Below are 19,147 nucleotides of genomic sequence, written 5' to 3' on the forward strand. Positions count from 1 at the left end.
ACTGAAAATCAGCTCGTGTGCTGCCTTCGGAATGCGTGCCATAGGTTGCCTACCCCTGGTATAGATCACGGTTAGCTTTGCCTTGGGATATAGAACATCTAGCCTATTAATACAAGACAGATTATTACCTTCAAACCCACATATTTAGTTATGAATCATAATTTACGTCCCATAGTATTCAGAAAGTAAACATATATATAGTTAAAAATAAGTAAGTAAAAATATATGTACTTACAGGATGCGCAGGGAAGTTAGTCCCTGAAAGGTGTCTTCTTTGATTTCCTGGATTTGATTATGTTGTAAGGAACTGGAATGCAAGGGGGGGGGGGGGGGGGGGAGTTATTTGGAGGCTAATTTCCTCCAAAATGAGGAATATTTGGCTTTTGTTTTTTCCCTATCTCTTAGTATATTATCCTCTACTGCTTTCCCCAGTCTGTCTCTCTACAGATCTTAGCAAATCAGAACAATGGGAATAAGATAAGAAAGATACTAATCAATACCTTTGACAGATGAAATGATTTTTCTGATCATTCCTCCATTTTGGGCCCACCGTTTAAATAACTGTTCTCCACTTCACCACAATACGCATGGCTATTTTCTCTTGAGAGGTTAATTCAATATTTGGAGCCCCCTTATGGAGTTTCCAGCCCATTTTAATTCACAACCCATTTGGCAGAGGTGAACATTGACAAGTGAGGTTTGAACTACCTCCAAGCCATAAGTGTCACTTTGTAACACAGATGCACCTTGGCATTTAAAACAAACCTACTCACTTCCAGGTTGAGATGATTTAGGCCAAGCGCCGAGAGTGAACTATTACTTCTTAAAATATGGATTTATAAAAGGAAAACACTGAGAGACCCTTCATTATGCAAGAGCTAATGGGCAGGTTATATTTCCAATTCATTCTCTTCCTATGTGCCCATCTGATAGTCAACATTCATTGAGGTGCTCCTGCATTCTAGGCCATAAATCTGAACTCTAAGGAACATGAAGGCAAGATAGATTTAGTGGAGGGCAACTGGCCCCAGAACTTGCTGCCCTTGATAGAAAACTTGATCTCTGTTGGACTGACAGTCAGAGCACAGGACAAGATTCATCTGTTTACTCCACCTGCTTGCCGGTGGATGAAATATCAACACTTTTCTCTAAGGGCAGCAGGGGATGGTGCATTTTTATGCTGCCTTCAACCACAGGACTGTTCCTGTCAGTGGAAGAAAGTGGTGGAGATTGGAGCGTTATATATATTTTTTAAATTATCATCTATATTTGAATCAGATAAATTTATCCTTATTAAAAATCAAATTATGTGGTCTCATAAATTGACCAGGCACTTTAGAATGTACAATATATTCCCTGCCCTGAAGCATTCACAATCTAAGGGCCTAAACCTGCAAGGTGCCTATCACGCTCAACTCTCAATTACTTCAGTGGAAGCTGAAACTCAGCATGTTGTACAACTGGCCTCTGACAAGAGAGCACATGACAAGAAAATGAGGCAAGAAGGAAGGCAGACTGGCTGGATACTTGTAAAAAAGTAGGTTTTATGGGGGAGATAATGGGGTCTTGACAGGCAAGGATTTGGAGACAGATCCAAGACTAGAGGGTTACACATTGGAAGGTGCAAAGCTGAGAGTGAAAGAAAGACGAATGGCACAAGAAGAAAAGAGGACTGGGAGAGCACCAGGGGTAGAAATGGGAGCAGAGATATAAGCAGGGGAAAGATTATATTGGGCTTGGAAGGAGAGGATGAGGAGCTTTACCTGATGTGGTAAAACACAGGAAAAACAAAGAAGGGATTTGAGAGGGAAAGTGTTTCTTGGACAGGAAGAGGACTTTTAACAGTGCCATGTTGGATAGATGGAGAGGACTGAGAAAAGTTGGGAGGGGAGCGAAGGTTACAGTAGGGAAGAGAAGGTTACAGTAACCAAGGGATTAAGCAGTGGGGATAGCAAAGATGAGGAGTGCATATTTATAAATATGACAAGCTTGCTATAAAAAGCAGGATTACTGACTCTTTCATTCTTTTTGTGTCCAAATAGGAAGAAATGTGCAACCTCTGACTATGTGAGTGAACTCAATGGGTGAAATTCTCTGGTCTATGTTATACAGGGGGTCAGACTGATCATAAGATTCTCTTCTGGCCCTAAAAATCTATGACATTTTCTTACTGTCAGATGTTAAGTACAAGAACTCAATATTGGAAGCTGTGGACTCAGTACACTAAGGGTTATTTAGGATAATTAACATACATTTCTACTTACATTTCTTCTAAGGAACTGCAGCCCTTAAAACTCGAAAGCTCTTTTATGTTATTATAAGACAAGTCCCTTGAAATAGACAATGGGAAGAGAGTGGTTAGTTTAACTCTGCTCTATTTGAAATGTTACTTTACTGCAACCATAAATTAAATAAAAATCAGAATACCAACCATCCTGCTACCACAGTTCTAGAAAAAAACTGAAGACATTTTAAAGATACACAAAAATCAGGGGATTCACAGCTATGCTCCCCAGCAACTGGCCCCATTATGTATACTGGCTCTACATATTACATACAAAAAGCTATGAAAAACAACATAAAGGTTGCGAAGTCAAACTTCAAAAGTGAGGAAATGCCAGACTCAAGGTTGCTCATAAAGCATCCCTGAATCCTAGCTTCGTATTTTAAATACAAGAGAACATTCTCTCAGTTCTTGTAACATTGACAAACCCATCTATTTTTCACTCTCATTCTCTTAAATGGCTTAACCATTTTTCCTGAAGACTTTTCAGAAATATTCAGCCTGAGATAGACAGCAAGCATAAAAAAAAAAAAATCAGCCCAAATGGCTAAAGTTTGGCAAAATTATAAACAACTAAAACTATATAATGGAAAGTGTCAGGCAAGTGTTAATTGTAGGTATTGCTATTAGCTACGCATATAAAAAAGTGCACAAAACATGGCCAACTAATCCATGCAGTGGGAAAATAACTACTGTATAAATCCCCTCCGTTTTGATAGTTCAAAATTAAAGGCGCATGTTTTCCACAAGAAACGGAAGGGTGATCTCTGACATGTGGATGTAATTCAGATCTGTTCAAAGTGTGCAGATCACTCCCCATCCAAAGCTAGGAAAGTTTTCAGATTTTTTTAGGGGGTGATGGGACAGGGTGGCAAGAAAGGGGCTGGAAACAGCCAAACTACCATTAAACTAGAGATTCAAAAAGCCAATGGTTGACAGAAAAAGCACAATGCTCTGCTGTCTTTCCTGTCTATAAAACAGAAGACATATTCCCCCCGTCTTTTTCAGTGAGAAGAATTTATCCTTTGCAATTATCTTTTCCCTACTCCCCCAAAAAACTATCCTCTTTCTTAAATACATTTTTATTTTCTAATTTGCCCTCTCCCCATCATTTACTTTTACCTTCTGAGTGCATGCCTCCTATCTCTCTCATGCACTTTACCATTCTTTTCCTCCACCCCAACTTTCTATTCTCCATTGGTCTCCTCTCCTCTACCACAGTAGTTATGAGTGCCACTCTTCTTTACTCTCCAAATGTGGATGATGAGTGTGGTCTGGAGAGCGAGTGGGTGGCACAATGAAATGTGAAGACATTCCCATGCAAATGCTGTTACACTGACATCCTTACAGCTGTACACCACCACAGGTGAAGAAACACCGTGTACTTCAATAAACACACTGCTGTTTCAAGGACTTGATTTGGTATATCAACATAATACTTTGCAGCACCAGGACTCCAGAGGAGTCAAAGAGGGATCAGATATTTGAACAATTTTGGGGCCTACCAACGTTGACAGAGTGACTTTGAGCAATGACACTTTCTTTAAATATAGTGCAATATATCGCTATCAAATTATTTTTACTATTGGTAAAACAGGAGCAGGAAATATTCACTTACAAAGTCCGAAGCATCTTTTGTTCTTGGCATAGGTTAATGGGAATACTGCTTATCTTGGTGCCTGTAAGAGTCCTGTGTTAAAAACAAACAAAAAAACACATACATGTTTGAATGCTCCAACAGTACATAGTAGGTCTCAGAAATGTAGGACTGGAAGGGACCATCAGAGGTCTTCTAGTCCAAGACCTTGCAGTGGGGCAGGACCAAGTAAACCTTGACCCCCTCTGACAGGCATTTATCTAACCTGTTTTTAAAAACCTTCCATGATGGGGATTCCACAACTTCTCTTGGTAACCTATTCCAATACTTAACTACCCTTATAGTCAAAGTTTTTCTTAATATCTAACCTAAATCTTCTTTACCGCAGATTAACCCCATTACTTCTTGTCCTACCTTCAGTGAATTGTGGGAAACAATTGATCACCATCTTCTTTATAACAGCCCTTAACATATTTGAAGATTTATCAGGTCCCTCCTCAGTCTTCTTTTCTCAAAACTAAACAAGCTCAGTTATTTTAATCTTTCCTCAGACATCACGTTTTCTAAACCTTTTATCATTTTTGTTGTGTTCCTCTGGACTCTCTCCAACATATCCACATCTTTACCACATGAGGCACCCAGAATTGGACACTGTACTCCAGCTGAAGCCTCAAGTAAATACATTCAAAATTGTGAGGCACTCCGTTACTTTTGTAATGGCAGTCATATAAATTACCTAAAATAGATAGGCCAGAAATAGAATCCAGATCTCCTGGCTTCCAGCCCTGTTCACTAAGCCACAATTCTACCATTGGAAGTTAATTTTAATACTAATTGTTCCAAGAAGAGACAGAACAAGAAATTAATGTATTGGTAGTGTTTGGTAGAAGATACTTACAGGCTCTCCAGATTACTGGTTCCTGTCAAATTAGGAAACCACTGCACCATGCTGGCACCCCGAATGACCCTAAATAAACAGGTAGATTATCTGTAAATTATATTATGGAAATTGTGGGAGATGGGGGGGGTGGAGGGAGGAAGGGGGACAATCCTTTTATCCTGTTATGGAAGTTTTCATTAGAAAGTTACATACTAATCAATTGATTGCCTCAATGAATTTGGTTACACTGTAGGTCTAAAGACACTCGTTAAATACACCTAAAGTAAAAATATGTTTAATCAAATGCTATGAAAGCATGTGATATTCTGTCAGAATCATGCTTGGAATTCAGAACACTGCTAATGTGCTAATTTTCTGCAGATGGTGCTGTGATCCAACTTCCACAGCTACTCCATTCCAACAAATAAGATCAGTGCTGATTTTTACATATGTGCCATTTGAAGGATCAGCATGAAGGAGGCACCACAGTAGTTCTGCAAATAACAGCCCCTATTTAACATACTAAAACATATTAGTCTTTGATTAGGAGAGCCTGGGATTGGCACCCAAGTGGGATCCCGCATTTGTACCTAAGCAGGATCCATCCACTTGAAAGTGCCATTTAGATATATGTTCTGAATATAGTATAAAGTATACAGTATACTATAAAATCTTTTGATTGTGGCTCAAATCTTGAAGTTTTTAAGTCCGTTTTTACTTACTCACTACTCAGAACCCCCAGACTAGCAATCTTTTTCGAAGTGTGCATGTACTTGCCTGCAAACACATTCCCAATGTCCATCCATATTCAGAAATATATATAGGCTCCACTGGCTTCAGTGGGAATTTGTCTGGACAAGGACCTGAGCATTTGGCTTTAGGTTACTTTTCTTATGCGAGTTAGTCAGGAGAACAAAAAAATTTTAAGACTATCCATCAGACTCTCAAACTACTGGACATTTCAAGAACAAACAGCAAAGTTTATTAAAACTAAGTGCAAATAAAAAATGTGCATGAAGCAACATCTGACCAGCAAAATCAGTTATTCTAGGGGCTCAGACAGGCTATTTCACTTCAGATATTCTGTTATAAATTGAGAAAGTACTTACAAGGAGTGCAGATCTGATAAATTCTGAAATGCCGAGTTCCCCACAAAAGAGAGAGGATTATCATACAAATGTCTGAGGAATTAAAAACAGATTTCAGTCTCCCATCAGTTCATACAATCACTGTCTGATAATTAGACTACAAATACACACAAAATAATACTTACATAGTCCTTAGAAGGGGATTTCCCTCAAATGCACCATTGGGGATTATGGAAATGTAATTACTGTGAAATCCCCTAAAAATATATTGACAAAAGAGAAATAAATCTTAAAATATAGCATCATTAGGTTTCAGAGTAGCAGCCATGTTAGTCTGTATCCGCAAAAATAACAGGAGTACTTGTGGCACCTTAGAGACTAACAAATTTATTAGAGCATAAGCTTTCGTGGGCTACACTTCCGAAGAAGTGGGTTGTAGCCCACGAAAGCTTATGCTCTAATAAATTTGTTAGTCTCTAAGGTGCCACAAGTACTCCTGTTATTTTTGAGCATCATTAGGGTCGATCAACTGTCATTTGGCTAGTGTTCAAATAATACACAAACTCAGCGCTCAATCCTGCAAACAGTTGCACTGAAGTCAAATGGGACTATGCACAACTGAAGGACTAACTCTGAAGGATCAGACCTTTGTCTACTATATATCAGTACTTAAAATGGAAATATTTCAGGGGAGAAAGCTACACTCTGCATCAATCTGTGATAAAATGTTTTTTAAAAAAGCATAATGATCAGTAATTACATAATTTTGCTACTGGAGGCCCCAAAACAGTGTCAAAATAGCTGATGGTTAAGATCTATGTTAATAGCTATCCTGAATAATTTGCTTATTTTTATCACTCCAAAAATAATAGACTCACTAACTGCTGATTACGCCCGCCTGTAATTAGAGTATTGCTTAGCATAACCTAGTCCATTTCAGATTACTGGGTAATGAGACAAGAGAGGCATTCCTAACCTTGGAATTAGGATTGCTTTTCTATTTATGAAAAGGATAAAGAAAAAGGGTAGAATAAGATGTAGTAATACTCACAGCTCCTTTAGGCTTGGAAGTGCTTTAATGGCTTCAGGGAATTCTACCATGTTGTTATAATTTAAATCCCTAGTAGAAATAGCAACATCAGCAAACACTCAGTGCTAGCGACATATTTTCAGTGGACACCTCATGTTAAATTGCTTGATTTATATACCGTATATATAATCTCCATATAGTGAAGCTATATACTTCTTTAGACACTGGTTTATCTTAATGATGATTTTATCCTTCAGAAGCCTTTAAAACTAAAATTTAGTCTTTTAAAACACCCAAAAAAGGTGCAGATACGAATGACAATTTTGTATAGCCTATTCAGAAAATCTCTTAGGTTTTATAAAATATACACCAATATCAGCCACAAGAGAATAGCAGGACCTACAGACCTTCTAATAAAGACAACTATTATAACTGAACAAAAGAAGAGGTAGAGTCAAGTAACATACAATCATGTAAATCCTAATATATACAAATCCTTGTTACATTAGCAAAGTGGATTTGTTGGAAACATTTACTGTTCAGCTACACAATAAACTAATCATAGTTGCTCTGTCACCATTCCAGCTCAAGAGCCAGTCAAGCTCTCAGTTTTATGCTGGCTGTTTGTTTCACAAAAATGCAGAAGGTAATGTCAAAGGGCAAAATCGTGCAGCTCTTCCTCAGACTACATTCTTATTGATTTTTTCCCTGAGAAGGGCTGCAAGACTAGGCCCGAAGAGTGTAAATAATTTAAATTAAATTTAAAAATTTAAATTTAAATTAAATTAAATAAATTAATGGAGATATCCTATCCTATCTCCTAGAACTGGAAGGGACCTTGGAAGGTCATTGAGTCCAGCCCCCTGCCTTCACTAGCAGGACCAAGTACTGATTTTGCCCCAGATCCCTAAGTGGCCCCCTCAAAGATTGAGCTCACAACCGTGGGTTTAGCAGGCCAATGCTCAAACCACTGAGCTATCCCTCCCCCTTTCCTTCCAGCTGAGAAGTAAAAGATTTATTTTTTTTAAAAAAACCTAGAACTGGTTTCTAACTTTAAAAGATATCAAATTACAACTTTACCCTGATAACTGACTGTTCTAAATATTAAATAAAGATTTACAGGGTTTCTGGAGCAAGTAAAGTTCCTCCTCCAAACCCTCACAAAGTAGGAGTAAAATTCCACCACCTCTCTTTAACTAGTGGGAGCTGTCACTGGTTCAGTGGGGCCAGGATTTCATCATAGATATTTTCTGCATTCTTTAAATGTAACAAATTTTTTTGTTAGTGAAATATTGCTTACTAGAGATTCATGAAGCAAGCTGAAAGGAAATCTGTAGTCCATGAAATATCATACAAAACACTTAAATGGCTATAAATTTTGCTTCTGAGCTCTCTGTCTTAAACTCAAGATTATTTTATCCATTGACATTCAAGCATATCTCACTATTACACAAGGACTGAAGTAATTAGTATTGTCAAAGACAATTGGCAACATATTTTTGCAATATGTTTATTGCTAAAAGTAAGTTGAGGTAACAAGTATTTATTTATTAGCTATAACACTTTAATTATAAACTTAGGGATATCTGAACAATTTTTCCAAGTCTTTTGTCAGAAGTGCTAGTTTCCATAACTAGTCTGTTACAGAGATTTCTACAAACACAGACCAATAAATGAACACAGAAAATGTACTTACAAAGTTTCTAGGTTGTCTAATCCATCAAAACAATGTTTTCCTATCTTTTTTATTTTATTGTTATGAAGATGCCTAAAGAGACAACAAAATCAGTTTCAAAATAATCAGTTTCTCATGGATAAGTTATAAAATTAACATAAATTTGACTATTTGATATTACAATAGCAGGATGTTTTAGAAAAACCATTAAAGGGTGAGGGGAAGTGATACTTTACAAAAGAATGCCTCTATTACCAGACAAGAGATGTCACAATCTAGGATGAGAATAAGATATTGGATATCATCACAATTACCTACCTGAGGCCCTGTTCAGCACTCCTGATTCTGACAAAATTGCAATTAATTTCCAAGTGGGGCCTTCAGTTTATAGCTAAGGCTTTTAAATAGTCTTCAAGCAAAATGGTGCAAACAACTAGAGTAGTTCCAAACCAAAACCAAAAACCACCTCCACAAAAAAGAGAGTCATGAAAGTTTAATTATTTTTTGCTGGCTTTTTGAAACTGACAGAACTTTTTGAAAACTGAAAACTTCCAACCATCTCTACAGTTAGTTGAGAAACCCCCAAAAATGTGATGAAAATTTGAATTAAAAAAATAAATTCAAAAACTCGAAACATTTAGCCCAGCTCTAGTGTTAACACCAGTCCCAGGCACATTTAAGACTAAAAAAAGGATATGAAAAATATCCCATAAGGAACAAGCCTGAGGAAGATGACATTTCCATCTCTTAAAAACTACAATGCCTTCTTTTGCCAACTTTTTTCAGTTGTCCGTTTTCAAGAATGACTATGTTACCAAAAAGAGATGCAATCGAAAATCATGGAGCAATCTCGGTCATGGCATTTTTGATTTTCTGGTAGTGTAGACCTCTCTAATACAGATGATAATTGTACCAGTTTGTGGTGTTTCTGGGTTACAAACTATTAGCCACCTGAAGTGAAACAGAACAGAACACACTTCTCATTGCAATCCTAGCTGAATCAGGTCCACACTTGGAGGATCAAATTGAGTTGTAAAGTGAAAAGCTGCTAATACTCACAGAACAACGAGACTTGAAAGGTTTGTAAATGCAAAGTCAGGAATGTGTGTTATTTTGTTGAGAGCCAGAGTTAAGGCCTGCAAAGAAGGAAGATTGCTGAGTGGATGAATGGGGACTTCTGTCAAGCTGTTGTCATCCAGCCACAGGTGACGTAGCTGGACAAGACCCTCAAAACTGTCTTCTGGGACTGCAGTAATATGGTTAGCATCTAAACGCCTAAATAGAAACAAAAATAATTGAAATTAGTGAAGTTCACAAGTCTTTGTTAAGTACAAGTATGGATTAAAACACACAAACATATTTAAAAACTCAAGTAGTTTTACGGGAAGAATTCATCACCTGAAAGTTTTGAGAAGTTTTGAGACCCCGCTGAAAGGGCCCTGAACATTTTTTTTGTCCAAATAAACAGCTCTGAACATTCAAATAGCAAAATTATTCTTTTCCTGTCCATATTTAACACAGTAAAATAATTTTTAAAATTACAATCATCTTTATAAAATCTGAATGGATAACAATTCTACAGTTGTTAGAACTCCACTATGCACAGCAGTACACATTACTGGAACAAATTTACAAAGAGATGGTTTTAATGCATTAAACCACATTATCTTGAGTGAAATCCTCTCTGTAGGTACACTGTAAATAGTATTAGATACTACTAGTGTGTTGCTTTCTGTTATTACTGTACTACTCATGTGATTGATCCTCTCCATGGATCACCACCTTGTAGTGGTGGAGAGGCTTGCGTGTCTCAATGACCCCAAGAGCGATGCTGCCTGGAGTCATGTACTCCCTTAGGGTCACCCATGGCAGAACGGTCAAGGGTGAGGTTCCAGACAAAATGTGATCCAAGAAGTCCCTAACTGCAGAGCAGATGGAGGATAACTGCACAGTGGAGGTGAAACTGTTGTGTAATGTTACAATGGCTGTGAAGGTGGATGAAGGCTGCAGCAAATAGAGGTTTTCCAATCATCACAGTGTCCATGGTTCCAATCGTCCTCATCCACGGTTCAAGTCCTCTATCTGTCAAGGGTAGCGTGGTGACTGTTGTGCACCAGTCTCCCCATTTTAATCTTCCAGTTTTTTGGGAAAATAACATTTGTACAAGTCAAAAGTCCAGTGGCGATTGGCGAGTGGCAATGAGAACAGGACAGTGAAATCTAGAAGTTCCTAGTCACAGACCGACACATAGGTGGTGGGTGTGTGATACAATCGTCTTGCTCGAGGATTGAGACGGGTCGAGCATCTCGGCAGCTACACCCATGACTGAGTAGTCCTTTTTAGGATCCACTTTGCTCACCCTACATGGGGAGGGGGTTAGAAAAGGTATCCTAAAAATAGTTTTGCCTTTGTTTCTCCAGGCTGGATAGCCGCATCCAGCAGGATCACCACCTCAGCGATCAAAAATGTAAGAAACTTTTCAATTTTGGAACATATGTATCCTGATGGACAACTCAAACAGCGACCGACCAGAGTGACAAAGCCATTATTGCTCATGAATTGAGTCGATTTAACATCGATATTGCTGCTTTGTCCAAAATGAGAAGAGCTGATGAAGGACAGGTGAGGGAGGAGAAAGGAAGATACACCTCTTCGAGAAGGGAAAAATCTATAGATGAACCCCGATTGCATGGAGTGGGCTTTGCTATAAAAAACAAGCTCGTAAGGTGCCTCTCTAAGGTACCAGTTGGCATCAATGAGCGGTTTATGACACTCCGACTGAGGCTCACCAAAAATCAACAGGCAACTATTGTTAGCACATATCCACCAAAACTGGATGCCGATGAGAATGTAAAGAAAGATTTTTATTCTCAGTTGGAAACTATTTTATCAGAGACCCCTACAGCAGACAAGATCATCCTTCTGGGGCATTTCAATGCACATGTTGGACAAGACTCAGACCTGTGGAAAGGAACAATCGGGAAAGAAGGAGTTGGCAAAAGTAATTCAAATGGAATTCTGCTCCTGACCAAGTGTGCTGAACATGAACTTATTATTACAAACACCCTTTTCTGACGAAGGGAAAAGTTCAAAACATCTTGGAGACACCCACGGTCAAGGCACTGCTATCTCCTCGACTACGTCATAGTTCGTACCCGAGATCATAGTGATGTACTTCTCACAAGAACAATGACAAGTGCTGATGACTGTTGGACTGATCATCGCCTTATTCGATCCACAATGAAAATTAAGATCACTCCCAAATGGAGGCTGCAAAAGAAGCAGGTCAGATGCAAACTGAAGGTTCAAGACTTGAAGGACCCTATTAAGCGTGACCACTTCCAAGCAGTCTTAGAAGAAAAGCTCCCATCAGAGTTTCCAGAAGAAATTGAAGAACATTGGAGCCAGTTGAAAGCAGTAATCATCAATGCCTGTGAGGAAACCATAGGCTACCACACCAGAAAACATCAGGACTGGTTTGACAAGAATGATGTTGAAATTGAGCAACTCATCAATGAGAAGAGAATGGCATTTAGTGCTTGGCAGAATGACAAATTGTAATATAAAGAGAGAAGCTCATGCCAAGGCGAGGACGGAAGTACAACGTAAAACCAGAGAACTTAAGAACAAATGGTGGACTGAGAAAGCACAAGAACTCCAACATCTGGTGGACATCCACAATACATGTGGTTTCTTTAGTGCCACCAAGGCTGTTTATGGGCCAATTTGTCATGGTATGAATCCTCTTCGCTCTAAGGACGGAACCACACTTCTGAAGAACAACGAAGCCATCAATTCTCGCTGGAAAGAACATTTTGAAGATCTCCTTAACCGTAATTCTATGGCTGTAGATGAAGTCCTTGAGCAAATCCCTCAACGACCATTTAGAGACGAGTTCGGAGACCCTCCCAATTTGTATGAGGTGCACAATGCCACCATGCAGATGAAGAACAACAAGGCAGCAGGTCTAGATGGGATCCCTGCTGAAATCTTCAAACCGGTGGACCAGAGCTAATTCGGCAGCTTTACCTGCTTATCCTTAAAATCTGGATAAAGGAGAAGATACCCAGTGAAATGAGGGATGCCTTGATTGTCACCCTCTTCAAGAAAGGGGATAAAGTGGATTGTGGAAATTATCATGGTATCTCCCTCCTAGCCACTGCAGGCAAAGTTCTGGTGCGGATCCTTGAAACCCGCCTTCTGCCCCATCAGAAGAAATTTTACCAGTCACAGAGTGGTTTCCGACCATGGAACTGTGGATATGATCTTCACAGCACGGCAGCTGCAAGAAAAGTGTCAGGAGCAAAACCGACCACTGTACATGGCTTTTATTGATCTAACAGAAGCCTTTGACTCAGTGAATCGCCGTGCCCTCTGGACTGTACTTTCTAAGACTGATGTATTTCTCAGGACATCCAATGTCCTAAAATTGTTTCATGAGAACATGAAAGCGACTGTTCTGAGCAGCACTGGCTCCCAGACTGAACCTTTCAAAGTATAAACAGGAGTCAAACAGGGCTGTATCATCGCTCCAACCATGTTTGAGGTTTTTATTGCTGTCATTCTTTACCTAATTGCTGGGAAGTTTACAGCTGGCATTGAAATCACTTACAGAATGGATGGAAAGCTTTTCAGGCTTAGCAGGCTGAAAGCCAAGAGTAAGATTTCCACAACATCTATTGTGGAACTTCAGTATTCTGATGACAACGCAATCTTTGCCCACTCTGAGAAAGATCTTCAAACTATCTTGAATGTGTTTGCTGATGCTTATGCATGTCTTGGTCTCAGTCTTAATATCAAGAAGACTAAAGTACTCTATCAGCCCTCTCCAAATGAGCTATTACATGCCCCATCTATCAAAATCAATGGAGTGGCACTGGAAAATGTCGATCATTTCCTTATCTTGAAAGTCATCTTTCATCCTAGGCAGATATTGATGCTGAAATTCAACATCGCCTGAGCTGTGCCAGTATAGCTTTTTCTCATTTACGGCACAGGGTCGTTGAAGATCACAACATTCAAACAGACACCAAGCTTCTTGTTTATCAAACCGTTATTCTCCCAACACGGTTGTATGGGTCCGAAATTTGGACAACCTATAGACACCACTTGAAAGTCCTTGATTGGCACCATCAGTGCTGCCTCTGTAAGATTCTGAAGATCAAATGGGAAGACAGGCACACCAATATTAGTGTTCTGGGAGAGGCAAAAACCACCAGTATCGAGGCAATGATCATCCGTCAGCAATTCCACTGGACTGGTCACGTTGTCCGGATGACAGACCATCGCCTCCCAAAACAGGTCCTGTTCTCTCAGCTGAAAGAAGGGTACCGTAATGTGGGTGGACAACGGAAGCGTTATAAGGACTCCCTGAAGGACAACCTAAAAATGTAATATTGACATTAATACCTGGGAGACACTTGCCCAGCATTGCTTAAAAAATGGAGTGAAGTCCTACGTGATGGTCCCCTGCATTTTGAACTTGCTCGCCAACAAGCCGAAGAGGACAAGAGACGCAGGAGGAAGGAGTGACTGTTCTCCAGTCATGGTCAACAGCCTCCTGCTGAGCCTGAAAACATCTGCCCTCATTGTAATAGAACTTGTGGTTCAAGGATTGGCCTTATTAGCCACCTGAGGACCCATAACTCCCAAGGAAGACGATCATACTCGGTAACGAGTGATCGCCCATCATTATCATCATCATCATGTGACTGATGTCAGAGAATCACATTATTAAAAATATATTATTGAACCTCATATCAGAACAATGAATCACACTGACAAATAAAGGATTATATCACCAACTAAATTCAAAGATTTCCCTCTTTCTGGCAGAGCATCCTTTCCAACATACTCCAGGGGGGGGGGGGGGGAAACAAAGGTTAACACTATCAGTGTTCTCTGCACAGGATTAGCTTTGCCATCATATTTTTTCCCAAATTAATTCCAATCATGGATATTAGCAATAATAATGCATCCTCATCTGGAAAATGATTCATCTCTCTTTCAAAAATAGTAGCAAAGGACTTGTAACAATTAGTTTTTGCTTCAATTACCACCCAGCTAAGCTATTGGGTTACACAACATTTCTTTGGGTTTCAGGGAATTTAAAATGAAGACTTCACACCTGGAAAACCTAGGTGGCTGAATGTCTGTGGCCTGGTCCACACTAACCCCCCACTTCGAACTAAGGTACGCAAATTCAGCTACGTTAATAACGTAGCTGAATTCGAAGTACCTTAGTTCGAACTTACCGCGGGTCCAGACGCTGCAGGCAGGCTCCCCCGTCGATGCCGCGTACTCCTCTCGCTGAGCTGGAGTACCGGCGTCGACGGCAAGCACTTCCGGGATCGATCCGGGATCGATTTATCGCGTCTAGACAAGACGCGATAAATCGATCCCAGAAGATCGATCGCTTACATCCGGACCAGGAAGTAAGTATAGACGTACCCTGCCATCAGTTTCAGTCTCCAGATTTGAAGTACTCACGACAGAAGGTGCAGCTTTTACTAGCAGAATCAAATTGAAAGATCTTTCCAATAAAAGTTGACAAAATGGTACTACTCCTTGCCTGATACTCTGAGCCTGACAGGCTTTGCTTGCAAACAGACTTCATATTCTTTTCCTGTACAAAACACCACTCTCTATGAACTTACTTTCCCATTTTCTATGAAATGGCTACATTCACTTTGAGAGTTATATTTTAACACTGTTTTAGTATTTAGCATGCTCTCTATGCCAATGGTTCGCAACCTTTCCAGAGTACTGTACCCCTTGCAGGAGTCTGATTTGTCTTGCGTACCTCCCAAGTTTCACCTCACTTAAAAACTACTTCATGGGTAGCAGGTGAATCCTGGACTTGGGGAGGCTAGCCCCCAGCCCGGACCACCCCTTCTGCTTGAGTGCCCCCCCCCCGAAGCCCAGAGTCCCGCCCTCCCAGCATGGCAGCCAGCCATCCCCTCCCTCCCCACACCCCTAGGCCACCCTAGCGCCCCCAGCCCTGGAATGCCAGGCGGGTGAGTGGGTGGCATGGCCCCTCTCATCCCTGGATGCCGGGTGGGTGGGTGAGTGGGCAGCACGTACCCCCAGTCCCAGAGCACAGGCCGGCCCCCATTAACCCCCCAGCCCCAGCCAGCCATGGGGGGAAGGGGAAAGAGAGCCTCCTGCAGCACAGCCTGGGAAACAGGAAGGGGCCTGGGGGCAGAGGGTGGGAGGGGCCATGCAAGGCTGTTTGGGGAGGCCCTGCCTTCAATACCCACAGCCCATGCTACTTGCTTACAAAATCAGACATAAAAATACAAGTGTCACAGCACACTATTACTGAAAAATTGCTTATGTTCTCATTTTTACCATATAAATTATAAAATAAATCAACTGGAATATAAATATTATATTTACATTTTAGTGATGGTATATAGAGCAGTATAAACAAATCATTGTATGAAATTTTAGTTTGTACTGATTTCGCTAGTGCTTTTTATGTAGCCTGTTGTAAAACTAGACAAATATCTAGATGAGTTGACGTACCCCCTGGAAGACCTCTGCGTGTACCCTTGGTTGGGAACCACTGCTCTATGCAACAAATCAGCAACAAATTCTTATTCTTCAGTTGTGAATCATACAAATGTAGGGCTCAAAGGGACCACAAGAAGTCATCAAGTCCAGCCCTCTGCACTGAGGGAGGACCAAGTAATCCTAGACCATCCCTGACAGGTGTTGGTCCAACTTGTTCTTAAAAACCTCCAATGAAGGTTATTCCACAACCTCCCTTGCAAGCCTATTTCAGAGCTTAACTACCCTTCTAGTTAGAAAGTTTTCCCGAATATCTAACCTAAATCTCCCTTGCTGCAGATTGACCCCATCATAGGTGCCGACTCTGTGGGTGCTCAGGGGCTGGAGCACCCACGGGGAAAAATTAGTGGGTGCTCTGCACCCACTGGCAGCCAAGCTCCCCCCCGCCCCGAGCGCGCTGCATGCCCGCTCCTCCGCCTACCTCCCAGCACTTCCTGCCCAGCTGCCACCAAACAGCTGTTTGGCAGTGTGCTGGGAGGGAGGGGGAGGAGTGGGAATGTGGCGCACTCAGGGGAGGAGGTGGGGAAGAGGCGGGGCCGGGGCAGAGATTTGGGGAAGGAATTGGAATAGAGGGAGGGAGGGGGCAGAGGGGGGTCGAGCACCCACTGGCGGGAGCAGAAGTCGGCACCTATGGACCCCATTACTTCCTGTCCAACCTTCAGTGGACGTGGAGAACAATTGATCACTATTGCTCAACACTAAACGTGCCCAGTTATTTTAACATTTCCTCATAGGTCAGGTTTTCTAAACCTTTTATCATTTTTGTGGTTCTCCTCTGGACTCTCACTTTTGTCCACATCTTTCCTAAAGTGCAGAACCAGTACGCAAGCTGAGGCTCACCTATGTCAAGCAGAACAGAACAATTACCTCCCTTGCTTTACATACAACACCACTGTTAAATGCACCCCAGAATATTAGCCTTTTCGCAACTGTATCACATTGTTGACTCACATTCAATTTGTAATTCACTATAACTCCCAGATCCTTTTCAGCAGTACTACTGCCTAGTCGGTTATTCCCCATTTTGTAGTTGTGCATTCAACTTTTCCTTCCTAAGTGAAGTACTTTGCACTTATCTTTATTGAATTTCATCTTGTTGAATTCAGAGCAATTCTCAATTTGTCAGGGTTCTTTCGAATTCTAATCCTGTTCTCCAAAGTGCTTGCAACCCCTCCCAGCATGGTGCCATCTGCAAATTTTATAAGCCTACTCTCCAAACCATTATTGAAGTCATTAATGAAAATATTGAATAGTACCAGCCCCAGGACTGACCCCTGCATGGCCACACTAGTTTGACAGGCCTCCCAGTCTGACAGCAAAACATTGATAACTATCCTTTGAAAATGGTCTTTCAATTAGTTGTGCACCCACCTTGCTGTAATTTAATCTAGACCACATTTCCCTAGTTTGCTTATGCAAAGGGAGTTTGGTGTTGAAACAGTTCAAATCTTTAAGACTTTTTTGGAAAAGAGCAGCAGAAGTTGAATTCCTGTTTAATAAGAAAAGCTATGAAATGCAGCAAAGTAAGCCACAAACACACAAGCATAGGAAGTGGGAAATTTAAATGTTCTGAAGCCCAAGGTTTTTTGGTTTTGTTTTTAAAATGATCAAGGTGCCATTACCTCTAAAGCTATACATCAAAGAGTTAATTCCTATAGTTCATACACTGGCAACTGCATATCATTGGCCAGCCCCGTGAGCTGGCAGGTGTGTACACCCTTATTTGTGCATACTTTTAGCCTGCGCTGAGACTAGACCATTTCAGAGAAATTAAACATCTGGTGATAAAAAAAGCCTATGGCTCCCTTAGGGGGAAAAAAAATCAACTAGAAATTACCTGTGTGTCTTTCTCCCCCTCCTAAAGTCACACACGTCCCTGAAGATCAAAAGAATTATTTTCCAATGGAATAAACATCTCCAGCTCATTTCTTCAACAAATGCCTTCGTTCTTTTTTTGTAAATCAACGTACTTGTGAAACACATGCCTCTCGGTCCTTGTGATTACTCATCGACAGCTCTCTTGTTTCTGCTGCAGGGAGGTGCGTATTTTCAGTGTCTCTTTTCTAAATATGTTCACCAAGTTACATTTGCTCAGGCATATTCAATTGTAAAATGTCTCAGTGAGCTATCAACTCTACAGCTAAAGGGCTGAAAAAGGAAGGAGCCACACAATGTTAAGGTTATGGTGTAAGCCAACTACAGCACTGAAATTCAGAGTAAAAGATGACCAATACTTCATCCCTAGTTCACTCCGCTAAATTCTATCACAACATGGATGGCATTGGGCTTCATTTGCAGCAAGGGAGATGTAGGTCAGATATTAGGAAAATGTTTCTAACTGTAAGGTAGTTAAGTTCTGGAACAAGCTTCCAAGGGAGGTTGTGGAATCCCCATCATTGGAGGTTTTTAGAAACAGGTTGGGCAAAGACCTGTCAGGGATGGTCTAGGTTTACTTGATCCATCTCAGTGCGGGGGGGAAGGGAACGGGGGGCGGGACTGGATGAGAGGACCTTTCGAGGCCCCTTCCACCCCTACGCTTTTACGAATCTATGCTCAGGCACTGTTCTGAGACTCCTGCAAGGCTTAGCACCTGAGCTCCAAATGGGATCAGCCACTGGTTTGAGTATTTTACTATTCCTAGATCAGTGACGTTCAACCCCTGGCGCTCAAGCCACAAATGACTGTTCTAGGCCCCAAGCAAGAAAAATGTCCCTTGCAGCCATAAATTTGGAAGGGGGAAAGCAGAGGGGAAATACCTCCCTCAATTTTCTCTGATAGAAGGATGTGAATGGTGACATGGGAAATGTGTTATGGAGTCATAGGGAGTAAGAAAAATAATCATTGTGTCATGCTCACACGTGATGTTGATATGGTGTTAACAGCATTAAGTATTGATGCAAGGTCATGAAGTCAGCAAATCAGTGTTAGAACATTTTTCTATGATTATTTTGTGCCTCTCAGCAACTCTCCAGTTACAAAGTGATTTTCCATTTCTTTAACACTAAGTGTCACTACCCTAGG

At 40.8% G+C, this 19,147-nt stretch overlaps 1 protein-coding gene across 1 annotated transcript in view; it reads right to left on the minus strand.

Moving 5' to 3' along the window:
• LGR4 (leucine rich repeat containing G protein-coupled receptor 4) overlaps positions 1-19,147 on the minus strand; it is a 127,767-nt gene that overhangs the window by 9,881 nt on the left and 98,739 nt on the right. The window contains exons 5-13 of the mRNA XM_065403496.1: positions 9,614-9,829; positions 8,576-8,647; positions 6,901-6,969; positions 6,035-6,106; positions 5,871-5,942; positions 4,780-4,848; positions 3,903-3,974; positions 2,265-2,330; positions 236-307 (exon numbers count right to left, since the gene is read on the minus strand). Coding sequence (XP_065259568.1) covers positions 236-307; positions 2,265-2,330; positions 3,903-3,974; positions 4,780-4,848; positions 5,871-5,942; positions 6,035-6,106; positions 6,901-6,969; positions 8,576-8,647; positions 9,614-9,829 — 780 coding nt within the window. The remainder of the gene's footprint in view (positions 1-235; positions 308-2,264; positions 2,331-3,902; positions 3,975-4,779; positions 4,849-5,870; positions 5,943-6,034; positions 6,107-6,900; positions 6,970-8,575; positions 8,648-9,613; positions 9,830-19,147) is intronic.

The sequence above is a fragment of the Emys orbicularis genome, chromosome 4 (genome assembly GCF_028017835.1).
Source record: "Emys orbicularis isolate rEmyOrb1 chromosome 4, rEmyOrb1.hap1, whole genome shotgun sequence".
Lineage (NCBI taxonomy): Eukaryota > Metazoa > Chordata > Testudines > Emydidae > Emys > Emys orbicularis.